Source organism: Pelodiscus sinensis, chromosome 6, assembly GCF_049634645.1.
Source record: "Pelodiscus sinensis isolate JC-2024 chromosome 6, ASM4963464v1, whole genome shotgun sequence".
Lineage (NCBI taxonomy): Eukaryota > Metazoa > Chordata > Testudines > Trionychidae > Pelodiscus > Pelodiscus sinensis.
Window position 1 is genome coordinate 91351603 of NC_134716.1, and position 16498 is coordinate 91368100.

Genomic DNA, 16498 nt, shown 5'->3' on the forward strand with positions numbered 1-16498 from the left:
ATGGCTCCCTTGGAGCTGGTTCAAGCAAGTAGCTAGCTTTTAAGATGGCTCCTGTTGCGTACTGGCTCCTGTTTGTCCGTCCCCCCCGCCATATACGCTGCTGCCTTTGATATGGAGGGAGGGAGGGGCAGGAGGACTGGGATTCATTCCCCCCATTCCATCTCTCTATAGAGAGCCCACTTCCACAAGGTGTTCTCATCAAATAAGAGCTGCTACTAAAGTCTCAGGGTCATATCTTTAAAGGTTACATTGGTAACAGGTACAGATACATTGGTGCAGATAAGCATCTAGTGAGATTTTCAAAAGCATCTAGAACAAGAATGGGCAATAATTTTTGATGGGGGAGCCACGCCAAGATTTTGGAAAATGGTCGAGGGCTACACTTTTCCATGATATTATTGGAGGAGGTGCGGGGTCTGGGATGGAGGTTGGCTGCAGAAGGGAGCTTGGGGTAAGGAACTGGTGTGCAGGAGGGAGAGTGGGGCCTGGGAGGAAGTTTGGGTGAAGGAGGCACTTATGATCTAGGGTAGGGGACTGGGGTGCAGGGTTTTGGAATGTGACCTAGGGCAGGAGAGGGTCATGACCTAGGGGATAGGATTGGGGTGTTTGGTTTGTGACCTAGGGTAGGAAGGGATTGTGATCTGGGGCAGAGGACTGGGTTGCCAGATCTGGGAGGGAGTATGGGTGCAGGAAGGGAGCGGAGGGTTTGGGTATGTTGAGTGGAGGGAGAGAGGGATGGAGAAGGGAGGGAGTGGGGTGTCACAGGCAGGTTTTGTCCAGGAGACTTACAAGCCAGCAGCCCAACCAGCCTGACTGCCTGCAGAGCTAAATGCATGCAGAGCTTAAAACATTTCTCAGCCAGCCAGTGAGCCTACCTGCCTGCCTACTCCACACCTGCACAGGCTGTAGGGCCATGTGCTTGTGTAAATAAATGAGCCAGAGGGGAGGGAACTGTGGTGCTTCGTGTGTTGAATATTATTTAAACAGGTAGCTCCCACTGGACAGTTTCTGGCCAGAAATCAGCCAATGGGACTGTGTTGGGAGCAGCGCTGAAGCCTTCCTCCTTTACCCTCTGACATCACAGTTTTGAAATAAACTTGGCAGCTGCTTTTCTGAGCAGTGTGTGAGGCAAGCAGGGGAGCCTGCCTGGGGCTCCCCGCTGCATCCGCGGGCAGGATCCAGTGGTCTGCGGTCCGTATTTTGCCCAGGCCTGATCTAGCACCTAGTGAGATTTTCAAACCCATTTCCATTCAAATAATGTAGGTGCTAAAGTACTTTTGGAAATCCCACTAAATACCTAAATAGCTTAAAAATATGGTCAAGTCTTGTAGCCGAAACTGTATTTTACACATGCATACATACACAAGTGGCTAGAAATTTTAGATATAGTGCATTTCTTAACACTTTTTCAGATCACATCTCACCAAATCATTTAAAAATAATTTAACTAAAGAATTAAAATACATAGAATATACAAAGGCAACATAAAAAATGTCATTAGAAAATGAGAAATAACAAAAGTGACATTCTGAGACGCAATAGTTAATGTAATGTGAAAGAGATTTTTAACTGGGAGATCTTGGAAGATATTATTTTATCATAAACTGAAGTGTAGTCCCAATGATTAAGTAAAGGACAGAATAAATTCTTAGTGTAATTATCTACCGTAACTCCCATTCACCTCCATGAGAGTTACATGCATTTACTGAGGAAATAATGTATTCTTAGCTATATTTCTTATGAAACAGTGAACAGGTTGATTCAGTGAACAGGTTGATTCACATACTACATATCTAACAATAACTGAGCACGCTTCAAAAGCTATTAAAAATCCTACAGTACGGGCTCCCCAATGTTGGGGGGGGGGGCAAGCCCCAAGCCTCAAGAGCCAGACCCAGGCAAGCTGGGGGCAGGTTCACCACTCCTGCTCTATATTAAAGTCCTTCCAAGAATCCATATTAATCTAATCCCTAAACTACCAAACAAAAAATTAATAGACAAACACCCCCACTCCTGGACAATTGTGAAAACATGGTCAGGTTGAATTTCAAGCAGCCTTTAAGAGTACATTTTATTCACTCACATAGAGCCCCTTTATATGATCAGATGGGTGTAAAGTGGCATTAGCATAAATGAAAAAGCAGGCTCTCAATTTTCCCACTATTTCACTAGCACCCATGGGAACAATTTCTAAATTCAATAGCTCCATGCTCACTCACAAACTGCCAAGCCTGCCAGACACACTAGGGGTGAGGAGGCCTGCTCATTTCTCCCCACTCCCAGCTTTCAGTCATCTGTTGAGGATTTCTAGCCTCATGTACAGGGAAGTCATTCATTGACAATCATTCCTCATTACTTTGATTTCCATATGTTAACTGTGGACAGAGAATCTATTGCTCCATCGTGGGAGAGGAGATATGATGGAGCAGCTGCCATTGGATTTACTTAGCTGACTTTAGAGAGTTCCCCTTCTCAACATTCACATTTGATTCTATGGCTGCAAAAGTGTTTGGATTCCATTTTGTAGATATGTCCCAGGACATGGGCCTAACAATTGACCTAAAAATAACGTTGAAAAAAAAATCAATAAATTGAGACTCATATTTTTATGAACATATGGATGATGAGTTCTGAGAACAATAGCCTATGAGACGCTAGGGTTTTAAACTGTGTAGTTATGGAAACCAATACTCATTTGTGAGTTTGTAACTATATAAAATCACTGATCACTGACTGGCTCTAAAGCAATACTTAACACTATATTATTTATAAAAGAATGAAAGAATCATAAAAGAATGAAATCATTTCAGTCCCTACTGATTATATCCTTCTTCACTGTCAAACATAGCATTTTGGAGTGTTTCTGGTATATAAGAAAATCAATATAGTGTATTCTGTTTACTTTGCTCTTTGATCCAACATAATAAAAGATGATAGCAGGATGGTGAATGTCTTGGGAAAGACAACTTGATAATTAACTGCTATTGCAAAGCAGCAGGAGGTGCTCATCCAAGTGTTTTCTCTATTATTATTTTTAATTAAGATGTGGATCAAAAATAGTATTTTAAATGTGTATGCCATTCTGTTGTAAAAGAGGTCAGCTCTAGCGAGCTATGGTATTTTTATAACGTCCCTTATTCTTCACCATTTTTTAAAAAATGCAGTGGTCAATATAACATGTAGAAATATCTGGCATATATAGTTTAACTTCACTAACTACATACACATTAGTATAGAAGCTTCAAAACTCACGTCTACAAGATTTTAAGGCAATACTTTTATTGGGATTCTCCCCAAAATTTGGACTTTTACATGAATAATAAAAATATCTACATTAACACAAGCTAGCATACAAATGTATAAAGCAGGGGTAGGGAACCTCAAGCCCAGGGACTGGATGTGGCCCTTGTCTTGCCTGGTTCCAGCTCCTGAGGCTCATGTCCCTCCCAACATTGAGGAGCCCACATTGGCATTCCAGCCCCCCACTACTCCACCGTGCAGCTGGAGCACACAAAATCTACAAGGCTGGGCCCCCGAAGGCTCTGGTGTGTGAGGGGAATATGGGGAGTGTCTTTCTCCTTCTCAGCCTGGGGCTGTCAATGAAGGTTTGTTTTCGTTTTTTTGCTTCTCACTTGTACATGGCTCCTGACTGTTTTTTGTGTGGGTCAGAGGCCCCTAGCCCAAAAAAGGTTCCTCATTCCTGGTATAAGGGATATCAACCTTCATCATGCTGCAGAACATAAGGGCAATAATTAAGTTCTAGATTCACAGATGGGATTTAGGCATTGCAGAATCTAACTCCTAGATTCCCTGTTTCCCAATACAATTCAATCTCAAGTTTGGTATCTAGACTCCACATTCATTATACGGGGAGAGTTCAGTAGGGTTGCCAGATGGTTTCAACAAAAATACCGGACACACTTGACATTACATCACAATTGACATTACATCTCATTTAGAAAATACTGGACATTTATATTTTCTCAATTTATTTCCCAAACAGAAAGCTCAAATACTGGACTGTTTGGTTCGAAACTGAACACCTGGCAACCATAAAGTTCAGAGCCTAAGATAAGGATTCTCTGAAGTTAGAAAACTGAATGAAGAGCTGCCTAAGCTAGCCAGGAGTGAAATATGGAGGAAAAGGGCAGGGATTGGGGCCCAGAGACACAGAGGGTATGTCTACGCTGCTTGAAGGAGCAAGCCTCCCAACCTAGGTTGACAGATAATTGTGTTGATTTGCATAGGTTGCTAATGAGTGCCATGTGCTGTGGTGAGGGGCTATGAGTATTTGAGGATACTGTGTGTGCTGACTCTGTTGTTGTATCTGGGTTGTGTTACTTTGTGTTGATTTATGTAGGTGGCAGTTGGGCCAAGTAAACTACCATCTGTGCAGTCTCCCTCCTATAATCAATTAAACTAATGTATATAAATTAGCTGTGGAGTAAGGATGGTGATTAAACTACCACATTAGTCAGCACATTCTTTGACTCTTGTATAGACACTAGGGATGTTAGAAATCAGTTATTTTAATAATTGTGTAACTGCTAAAATTATTAGTGGTTACATGGTTACTTGATGCTCCCCCCTCCAGTTGCAGGGCCAACAGCCAATGCACTCCCAGCACCATTCCCAGGGAGTCCCCTGCCATGCCACACTGCTGCCTCTGTAAAAACCAGCTCCCTGTGCAGACCAGCTCCCTCCTGCTGTCCTGCACTTCTGCCTCTGAGACAGAGGCAGCAGCGTGAGGTGACAGCAGCCCCTATCTGTGGAGGGCCCATGGGATGCCAGAGCAGCTTCTTTCCACAGGGGACTTGGACAGAGGTAGCAGCGTGGGGTGGCAGGTAGGAGCCAGTTTTTAAACTGGCTCCCCACATGGACCAGCTTTCTTCTGCTGCTCTGCGCTCCTGCCTCTTTATCTGAGGCAGCAGCTTGGGGTGGCAAGTGGCTCCCCCATATGCTCTTCATTTAAAAGTAGACTGATGGGCTGTGACTGAGCCAGCCTGTTGCTCCCAGTTTTATATAAAGAGCATATGGGGGGTGGGACGGGAAGATGTTGCTGCGGTTAACCAGGACTGTTAACTAATAAGTGATTGCTCATCGGTTAAGCCATTAACATTCCCAATAGATACATGCCTTACTGTTGCTGTAATCACACAGGAGAAATGTGTTAAATCAAAATGGCTGAGAACTTAAAATCTGGATGGGAACAGATAACAAAACTCAGTTATGATTCAACCTGGTGAAATTCTGAACAGAAAGAGCCCTTAACCATGCCTGTCACAGTATTTTCATGACTTCACACTAACTGTATAATCATTTTGGTTGCAGATTGACACAGAGTAGCATTCCTGGAATTTTATTATATATTGATACTATCAATGGCAATGGAAAAATAAAGAAGCTATACTTACTTCAAATAGTTGATTTCCATGATATTTTATGAGACAATCAGAATTTGCTATATATTTTCTACACTTCCAGCAACAAAGCATGTCAGCATCTAGAGTATTCATTTTAACTTCTGGACCTTCAACTGTTTATTTGTTAGCGCTATAAAGACAAAAAAAATGTATAATTTGTTTAGGCACCTGTAATCTGTTCAAATTACAGATGGAGTTCAACCTGTAAATCTTAGTCACATGAGCAATCCCTCCTCACATTAGCAACAAATACTAATACAGGTACTACTATTACTATGATTTTATAAAGTACTTTTCATCCATTTAGTCATATAGCATCCCATATTTTCATGGTTCTTTAGAATACCAAAAGGACAAGGTCTCATCCTCAGTGATCTTACTATCTAAAACTCTAATCCTGAAAATTACTCTGTGTGAAGGGACCCATACCACGACAGACAAGGAAATCACTCTGGCCCAAGGGTCAGTCCACTTGCAAGACAGAGACTTAAATTAAGACGACACCAAAAAGAAGAAGATGACAGTGACATTTTGTCTTTGCTCAACATTGTATTCCATACTTTTCTTTGGTCTACTCTAAGTCTTTGACCTCTGAAGTCTCTTCCTTATGCAAATTTCACATTAAGTCTTTCTGTCAGAGACCTCTTAAAACTCCCCCTTCCCATGCCCCCCAGAAATCTACCTCCTGCTCCAGTCCCCTGTTTTTTCTGATCTCCTAAGCAATTTATTTTGAAAATTAAACCTAACATTTATATTTAAAGGGTCCCCAGGATCAAGGTGTTCTGGTGGCTACCCCTACCACAAACACTGAGGCTGTGTCTACACTGCACCCCTTTTCCGGAAAAGGGATGCAGATTAGACCAGTCGGAATTGCAAATCCACGGGGGATTTAAATATCCCCCACGGCATTTGCATTTACATGGCTGCTGCTTTTTTCCGGCTTGGGGATAAGCCGGAGAAAAGCGCCAGTCTAGACACGATTCTCCGGAAAATAAGCCCTTTTCCGGAGGATTTCTTATTCCTACTTGAAAGGAAGGAATAAGAAATCCTCCTGAAAAGGGCTTATTTTCCGGAGAATCGCGTCTAGACTGGCGCTTTTCTCCGGCTTATCCCCAAGCCAGAAAAAAGCGGCAGCCTTGTAAATGCAAATGCCGCGGGGGATATTTAAATCCCCCGTGGATTTGCAATTCCGACTGGTCTAATCTGCATCCATTTTCCGAAAAAGGGGTGCAGTGTAGACACAGCCTGAAAGAACACATTCAAATTAAAAACAGCATTTAAAATAAATGGCAAAAGACCAAAAAAGGATTCTGTGTGTGCCTGCAATATCAAAGTGCAATTGAGTCAATAATTTCACACTTATTTTGACTAACTTTGTATTATTAATGAAAACTGAAAGGTATCTAAGAAATTGTTTGTACAGTTCATTGCTTTTCTTTGCATTTCTTTCTAACAAGCAATAGCTTAGGTGACATGTCACCAATCCGCTTAGTTTCTGAAGAAAGATCATGTGATTAAAGGAAGAATGATGAAATGTCAAAAACTGAATACATTTTTCAGCAAAAAGAACTTGAACTTCATTTTGCTTTTTCCTCTACAGTAAACTAGGATTCTACTATCTTACTAAAGCTTTAATTGTAACAATTTTCTGTTTACTAAAATGGTAACTCTGATTATAAATCTATTAAAACCAGACTTTTTGTTCACATATTGAAATAAGACAGGTTGCTGCAGTGCCTCTCTTATTTTTCTGCAGCTTTCAATACACAGGTAAAGTGTGAATTTATGTTAAAACTCCATTATTCTTTTATTTCTAGACAAATAAATATAATAGTATTAGTAATGACTAGGAGCTTCAGATCGAAATTGGTTGAATGAAAGATCATGGTAGGTGCATTTATGCAAAAACAAAACATTCACATTCGAGACTTTATCTTGCACGTGACAAGAATATGAAAAATACAAATGCTTTGAACCACACAAGACATTCCTGTATCTTGAGTTTTTCTTACACATTTACTGTCAACAGTTATTTTAATAGCCCTTCAGTATATGACATATTTGAAACCAGCAGTCAAAGGGTATAAAAATGTTAAAGGTCTCTCTCAAAAAAGTATTCAGTTCAAACTCCAGTTTTGAAATATTATGAATAACATCATTCGGGGACTACTACTGCAGATATAATTTTGATCATACCTTATATATATTGTGAAAATGGAATTACAAATTATGCATTTATAAACATTAAGAACAAGTTTTGATCAATTTGACTGATGGCAGGTCTTTCTTGTCCATTTATAATATACAATAATAATCATATATTTAATCCAGCAATACACCAGTGTTGATCTTAAGAGGTCAACCAATCTATATGGACTACAAGGACTGTTTCTTTGTATACAGTTTTGAGTTTCTTTGACTAGCTCTGTGATGGATAGGAGGAGCATTGGCCTTTTCTGAACATCCCAGCATTAACTGAAGGGTTAAACTCAGGTAGATAGGGGATGTTGGCAGGGAATCAGGAGAGCCAATGGGCGAAAGTATTGAGATTTGAATTGAAAGATATACCTGCCTGCTGTTTTTCTTTGTGTAAGTTTTAAGCCAGGAGTTGGAGGGGAAAAGATTAATTGGACCAGGCAGGACTACCATGTAAAGAATACTGGGCATGGAAATGGACTGGACCTTGAATGTCCATTTAGATGCGATCAGGTTTTTTTTTTTTTAATTTTGTTGTTTGGTTAAATTTCTCTGTGTTAAGTCCATGTGCCTTCCCCTACCATACACTGTACTTTAAGCTATATCCCATGGATGGAATTTCTCTGTGTTTTTAAATTGTTCTTTTCACAGTTGCTTTAAAGCCACCAAGTAGGATTTATTAAGTGTATCTTTTTGTTTTGTTTAATGAAATCACCTTTGTTTAAGGCGATGATTTGATTCTTGTGTCCTGGATGGCAATAGGAGATCTAAGACTGAGAGGTAAGCTATCAGAGATTGCAGTTTGTTTTATCTTTTTTCCAAGCTCTCTTGTGGTAAAGGAGCTCAGGGGTACCCATCTGGGAGAAGTTCAAGGGCTTTCTTCCACAGTTCAGGAACAAAGGGTTTTTGTTTTGTTTTTTTGTTTCACCAGGTGGGAGCAGCTACCTCCCAAGACCAGGGAATCTGTGATCATGGGGAGCTTTTAAAAATACTTTGCCTATATAGGCATCTGCTTTAAGGTCTCTTGTGGGCCCCCACCTCTGCACTTGGAGTGCCAGAGCGGGGAACAGCTTTAAAAAGCTCACATTTGTATTTCAGAAGCTTCCAAATGCTCTAGTTCTTGACATTTATCTGTGTTCAAACAAGGCCTGTTTATTTATGTATTGCATTGTTTCATTTACTTTCTCATACCATTAAAAGAATCCATGTTATAACAACATCTGGAAGGTGCTCAATCATTTATTTCATTAAATACATGAACACTGGTTTTTTGTTGTTTCACAAAATGAGTACTTTCAAAACAGATTTTCTCTCATCTACCCCACCATGTCCATATGCAAAAAATTTTTAAATTAAACTTATGTATTTGTAGTAACTATTTTCTTTCTACTTTTTGGGCTGACAATAAGCTATGTAAAAACATAGTTTTAAAAAAAGGAAAATAAATAATTTGGAGGAACAAATTACAGCAATTTGCAGTATTTTCTGCCATAGCAGTTGTTTTTAAATGAGAAAATTCCTGAAGGTCTATTCTGTGCTTTGCTTCAGTTCTCACTTTGGCGGAAACAGTCAACCTATTGCCCAATTTGTTACAAATAAAGATTTATGTAACAAAATGTTTTTTAAAGTAAATGCCTGCATATAATCTCCCATAATAAACTTTGTTTCTTTAGAGCTAGAGTTGGAGCAACTGTATTGGGTTTGTATGTTGCAGAAGCAGAATACAAATTCTTACTAAAGTAGATGCTTCGAGGAAAAATAGATACACTCAACAATAGATTACTTTGCTCTTTTGTGGTGAGTTTTTACTAAAATAGTGTTTGGGGGACTGTTTCTTTGTCACATACTTCCACAGCAGTACTACAATAGTTGACTGAAACAGTGATGTACTACAATAGCTGACTAAAATGAATAATAGGACAGATAAATTCACATTTAAATCATTGTCTCACACATGTTCAGAAACCTTTAGCTGAAGAGCACTGTGAACTTAAAGGCTAATCAAGACCAGAATATGAGTGGAACCTAAACTTCAAGGCATTCTTATATGCCAAGAGGTTAGTAGTGAGGTACCCAAGAATCAAGTGTTATCACTATTATTGTTCAATATAAGTAACTAAAAATCTAGAAAGTGAGTGAATAGTGAGGAGACATTTGCTAATAACATTCTTTTGATTAGTCAAGACTTGGAATGACCATAAGGACTTCAGAAGGCCCAGAGAAGACAAGGTTACTGGACAAGACAATGGAAGATAAAATTCAACATAGAAAGGGCAAAATAATTCTAATTGGAAAGCATTATTTTAACAAATACTACACACCATTCTGAATTAGTTAAATTTCTCAGAAACAAGACATAAGTATAGTGAACATTTCAGTGAAGATATCTTTGAAAATATAATGCTGTAACATAGGTAGAACAGAGAAATTCACTGACAGTGAAAATTAAATGTACAGCCCTTCACCAAGATTTTCAAAAGCGTACAAGTGTTTGGGCAGGGCACCTTCAAGTTTGGAATGGACCTAACTTTCAGAAGGTTAGGCGCTCAACTCAGAAAGTGATTTATGTTGAGTACCCAACAATAGAAACACTCAACTAGACACCTGAAACATTGTATATTGTATGTTTTCAAAGGTAACTTTCCAAATGTGACTCTCTGCAATAACATCTTCCTAAGTTTGCAGAATGTCCCAGCACCTCTGCAACTGTTGCCAAGCAGTGACAAAATAAAATCATATCACTTTCACAGATGCTGTTCAGAATCTTGTCAGCAGGGGAAAAAAAACCAAGATAAGAATCATATCGGGTTTTTTGACCCTTTAAGGGAAAATAGCAATGAGCAGCAACATGGAACGGCACTGGAACTATTCATAGTTGAGGAACACCCAAATCAGGTGAAGGATGGGAGACAAGACACATGCATGTACACTGAGCAGCATCCAGAAAGTTAGGGGAGTGTGAACAACCATCAGTTGGTTCTAGGATGGGGAAGAAACTGAACCCTCCCTTTCCCTTCTAGCAAACACTGGCTATAGAAGTATGGATATTTTTTTAAAATCCTGTGTTATACACATATAAAATACTAATTTAAAATATTGTATTTAGTTTTGCTCATTTCATCTCAAAAGAGACATAATTAGAAAAGATCAAGAAAAATCCAGTAAAAAGTATTCCAGAAAAATGTAGGGGCTTACAATGACTATGGATGAAATCCTGATTGTACTGAAGTCAATAGCCAAACTCCAACTGACTTCAATAGAGATAGGATTTCATCATAGGACTAATTTGGAAAGGAGGTAAGGTAAGAGATGATATAAAACAAGGAATATTATAGAGCAAGCAATTCTCAATTTTGACCCCCTCAATCATCTTCTGACCCACCATATCACACAAGCTTTTGTGTCCACAAAAAAATGTGGGAATTGGATAACAGCAAGCAATTAAGGGTGGTTTTCAGGTTCTGGAACTTGAGTGTGCTGCAGCAGCAATTACCAGAAATAATGAAAAAATGGTGGTTGCTACAGACTGAGAGTCTTGGGCTGGGGTTCTAAGGAGAGGTGGTGTTTGCTGGCCAGTGAACTGGTGTTAGCTGCTGGCTTAGAGTGCATGTTCCCAATGTGGTACAAACTAGCTGCTGGCTAGGTTGGAAGGTGCTGCCAGCTGCTGGCATATGCATGGAAAACTAGCTGCTGGCTTGTGCCAGTGTCTGCTCATCTATGATATAGTGCAACTTAAAAAGGCTCAAAGTCAACTCCACAGAGTCCTGAAGTGGCAACATCAAGAAAGTAGGAGGAGGAAAGAAGGAAGAGGGGAAGAAGGGCCAAAGAACTGTCTTCAGATTGGCAGAAGACCAGATGAGCAAGGAAGCAAGAAGGGAGAAAGGACATGGTGTTCCTTTCCAGTATTGTTAAGATGCTTATCACTCCGGTCTTTAAAGAAGATATTTTCAAAGGAACAAATAGAAGTTATGTATCCAACTTCCACTGAAACGCAGAGCAAGATGGGCACCTAATACTCTTCAGTTTGCTTTTACACTTCTAGTCGAAGTGCTTAAGTACTGTTCTAATATTGCAAATATCTATCAACAGGAATTACACGTATATATGTGAGAGACTACACCAAATGATGGAGTTAGAGGCTAGGAAAGATAATACTACAAAGAAAAAGACAGAATTGGAAACTTAGCCCTACTGCAAGCAGATATTACTTCCATAGACTTGCACCAATTCATGCCAGGGCTAAATTTAATTAAGGTGTGCCAACTAGAGATGTAAAAACCTGTTTAATTAGTGAATCCATTAAATGTTAAGTTTATCCAGTTAACTGATTAAACAGGGGCAGGCTGGGAGATGTTAGCAACATGGTAGGCTGGGAGTCAGCAGGCTCACACTATGCAGAAATGGCAGCACTCTTCCCTCACATTGTCATTTTTGCCTCAAGCCCCTAAGACTAAGAGCCAGCAGCCTTCCTCCTTCCCTGCCCCCTCCTATATTTCAAAAGCAGAAGCACCATGGGGAGCATAGGGTGAGCTGAGGACTCAAGCAGTCCTCCATTGGCCCCATACTCTCTCTGTGCTTTGCTTTTGAAATGTACAAGAGCACCCTGAGGCTTTTGTACATTTCAAAAGCAGGGAGCACAGGGCCAGTGGGGGGCAACTTGAGTCCTCCTGCTGGGCCCCTGCTCTAGTGGCACCTCTTGTCTTTGAAATGTAGCAAGAGCCAGCAGGGCTCTTGCTACATTTCAAAGGCGGAGGCACCCTTATCAACTACTCCAATAGTCCGTGCAAATTCCATCCACTATTGGATTAATTGATTAATCTAAACGTAACATCTGTAGGACACTGACCAGGCTCCTGTAGCAACCATTGATTGAGGTTCCTTGCTAATCAGAGCTGTGGAACCAGTGATTGGGTCGGAGTAGTGCATAGGCCCAGGGCAGGTGAGGAGACTGACCATGTCTCACCACTGACTAGACTCTTATCAGCCTGTTAGGGGGTGCTCCTGTCGCGAACCTGATTCCTGGCCACCCTACTAGTAATGCTGAAATCTCCCCCAGCACTGGGCCATCACACGAGCGTTTCTCTCCACCGCACAACATAGCCAGGCCCACGGGGGACGCTCTCCCGTCCACACAGGGGCACCGGTGAAGACAAGCCCCACGAGTCCGGCATCCCCCCCCCCCCCCCACACACACACAGACACGTTTCCATTGCCGTTTGCCAGAAGCACGAACCACACGGCGCCCGCCAAGCCTGCTGACCCGGACAGCGCCGGGAGAGCGGGGCTCTTCCTTCCTCGCGCGCAGCCCCCCCGGGGGGAGGGGACCCGACTGTGGCGGCGAACGGAGACAAACGTCCCCTGCGCCGCACCCCGTCACGCCCCCGCGTCCCCACTGACGGCAGGGCCCGCCCGCGGGGCTGCGGTGGCTGTGCCGGGCTGCCCGGCTTGGGCAGCGGCGCGTCCTGCTTACCGCTCCGCCGGGCGGGGTAGTATCCGGCACGGCAGGCGCTGGGCCGAGCACTCGCGGAGGTCCAGGGCGGGCGCCGCAGCTGCGGACGGGAAGAGACGGGTGACAATCCGCAGCAAAAAGCGCTCCAGGCCGGTGGGGAGGGCGCTGCTCCGCCGAGCTGTGGGCAGGCCGGGGCTGGCGGAGGGGAGCGCAGCTGCCGCTGTGCGGGGTGCGGGGCCGGCGGACGGAGGCCTCCAATGGGTGACAGTTACCTGACGCCTGCGGATTCCACCTTGCCCCGCCTCGTGCGGTGACGGGGAACCCCGGGGCAAGGCGAGGTGCCCTGCGTTCAGCCCCTCTGGGGATCGCTTCAGGGCAGAGGTCTAGACCAGCGGGTCCCCAACTTTTCCGCCTCACGTCCCCTTTTTGATTTTTGAGAAACTCTCATGCCCCCCTCCCCAAAAAATAGCAGCAGAACTTGGGATGGGATTGACAGGGAGGTGTGTGGGGGGGTGTGGCCGGGTTGCCCCACGCCCTCCTGGAAGTTCTTCATACCTCCCAGTTTGGGAAACCATGGTCTAGACCAGGGCTTCCCAAACTTTTTGACACAGGGACCAGTAAATCCATTCACAAGCTTTTGGAGGATGGATAACATTCATTTGCATATTTGCATACTCATGAAGCAAATGATGAATATTGAGATAGGTTGTTTCTGGTCCTCCCAAAGCCCCCAGTGCCAGTGTTAGCAAAGCTTTTGATACAGTCACCTACAATATTCTTGCCAGCAAGTTAAAGGAATATGTATTGGATAAATGGACTGTAAGATGGCTAGAAAGCTGGCTAGATCAGGGGTTCCCAAACTTTTTACTTTAGTAGGAACCAGGTTATTTTTCAGTACCTTTATTTGCAGCCCAAAAATATAAACGGATATAAAAAAAAGAATAAAAAATGAATACATTTTCAGAGTTTCACCCGGCTGCATCCTTTGCCCAGCCTGGGCCAGGACTTGGGGGACCCGGCGCCTCATGAGCACTCCAGGAGGTGGGAGCAGGAGCAGATTGGGGATAGGGTTCCTGGCTAGGAGGGAGGGTGCAAGGAAGGGTAGGGTTGCCAAGTGTCCGGTTTTGTACCTGACAGTCCGTTATTTGAGGGTTTTGTCCAGGAAACAAATTGAGAAATTACCAGATATATGAAATGTCTGGTATTTTCTAATTAGGTAAGTTTTATTATAATTCCGTGTATCCGTCCTTAGCTGCGAACTGCCTGGCTGGTAGATGTGCTCACGCTGCCTGAGTGTGTCTACCTGCCAGACAGTTCTCAACTACTTAAGGGAGAGTATGTGGGGGTGGGGCAAAATGGAATCTCTGGCCAGACTCACTCGTCTGCCAAGGTCAGCAGGGTCTGCATGTGCCCAGGTCAGTCCCGCTCTCCCTACCCGCCCCACTTCTCCTCCCGATCTCCCCAGTCCAGCCCTGCTGCCCCCATCCAGCCCTGCTTCTGGTGGCTGGTTCCCCCCGCACCCCACCAATCTCCCCTGGTCAGTCCCGCTCCCCCGACGACTCCCCTGACGAGCCCCGCTGCCCCCGTCCAGCCCTGCTTCCGGCAGCTGGTTCTCCTGTCCTCCTCCTCCTGATCTCCCCTGGCCAGCCCCCCTGCCCCGTCTAGCCCTGGTTCCGCCTCCTGCCCTCCATGATCTCTGCAGGACAGCCCCGCTGCTCCCAACCCTGCTTCCACCAGCCGCCCGCTTCCCCCCATATCTGCAGGACAGCCCCGCTGCCCCCAACCCTGCTTCCACCAGCCGCCCGCTTCCCCCCATCTCTATGGGACAGCCCTGCTGCCCCCATCTGTGCTTCCGCCGGCCGCCCAACTCTCCCCATCTCCGTGGGACAGTCCTGCTGCCCCCAACCCTGCTTCCCAGCAGCCAGTTCCCCCCCCCACACACACCGCCTCCCAGCCCGCCCGACTCTGTTCCCCTCCTGGCAGCCATGCTGAGGCCTGATATTTTTTTCCTGCGGCCCGGTACTGGGCCGTGGCCCATAGTTTGGGAAATGCTGGTCTAGACCCTTTCCCTGGGGGTCCGCTACATGTTTTTCAAGTCATTTAGATGGACAAGAAGATAAAGACAATCTAGTGTTAGTATCCCAGAGTCCCAGTCAGGACCAGACCCCACTGGGCTACATGCTGTACAAACATACACAGACTTTACACACTTTACAGACTACACCGTAGGAAACTACAGAAGGCTAAACACAGACTGGCATACAAAAATATAATGTCACACCATTGGTGAGGGGCAGGAATCACAGCAAAACAGGAATGTCAAGTCTTTTTGAAGAAATCGTCACATAAAAGCAGTCCTGTTAGGAACTGGCTCTGTTGCCAACGCCTCATCTTCAGTTATCATGAGGCAGGTTGGGGAAAAAAATCATGATTAACTTAAAATCGAGGTTGTCGCTTGATCAGTTAACTCAAGTGAGTAACACAAATTAATTGCAATTTAAAAATTAATCACAGTTTTAATCACAGTGTTAAATCATAGAATACTAACTAAAATTTCTTAAATATTTTGGATGTGTTCCTACATTTTTAAATATATTGATTTTTATTACAACATAGAATGTAGTGTATCATGCTTTCTTTATATTTTTATTACAAATATTTGCACTGTAAAAATGATAAGATATAGTATTTTTCAACTCACCCTGGGTATGTCTACACTACAAAGTTAGTTCGAACTAAAGGACGTTAGTTCGAACTAACGTTAATAGGTGCTACACTAGCGCTCCGCTAGTTCGAATTTAATTCGAACTAGCGGAGCGCTTAGTTCGAACTAGGAAAACCTCATTTTACGAGGATTAAGCCTAGTTCGAACTAGTGGGAGGCTAGCCCTCCCCAGGTTTCCCTGGTGGCCACTCTGGCCAACACCAGGGAAACTCGTCTGCCCCCCTCCCGGCCCCGGACCCCTTAAAGGGGCACGGGCTGGCTACGGTGCCCGTGCCAGGTGCAAGCCTGCCAGCACCCAGCCAGCAGACCCTGCACCTGGCACGGATCGAGCCACCCACCCGATGCCCCCCAGCCCTCCCCCTCTTCCCAGGACCAGGCTGGAGGCTCCCGGGAGCTTGCCCGGGACCGCAAGAGGCGGGCACCCGCCTGGGCTAGTGTGGACATCGTGGACCTCGTCCACGATCTCCGTACTAGGCACAGGAAAGTGGCCGTCTAGGGCAGGAGAGCTGCCAGCCTGGCCACCCAGAAGCAGGTGTGCAAGAGAATCAAGGGGGTCCACTGAGACCCCCGACCCTGAGCCCTGAGCTTACAATGGCCGTCCTGGGTCAGACCAAAGGTCCATCTAGCCCAGTAGGCTGTCTACCGACAGCGGCCAACCCTAGGGACCCTGGAGGGGATGGACCGAAGACAGTGACCAAGCCATTTG

The 16498-nt window shown here is 44.0% G+C and overlaps 1 protein-coding gene across 3 annotated transcripts in view; it reads right to left on the reverse strand.

The window, feature by feature from the left end:
• RNF180 (ring finger protein 180) overlaps positions 1-16498 on the reverse strand; it is a 363816-nt gene that overhangs the window by 127859 nt on the left and 219459 nt on the right. For 2 of the 3 annotated variants that reach the window (XM_075932404.1, XM_075932402.1), the window contains exons 1-2: positions 13090-13574; positions 5415-5553 (exon numbers count right to left, since the gene is read on the reverse strand). In XM_075932404.1, the coding sequence (XP_075788519.1) occupies positions 5415-5516 (102 nt within the window). In that variant the 5' untranslated portion in view covers positions 5517-5553; positions 13090-13574. Of the gene's footprint in view, positions 1-5414; positions 5554-13089; positions 13575-16498 lie in introns of those variants that run through there. The other variant, XM_075932403.1, reaches the window with a different exon arrangement.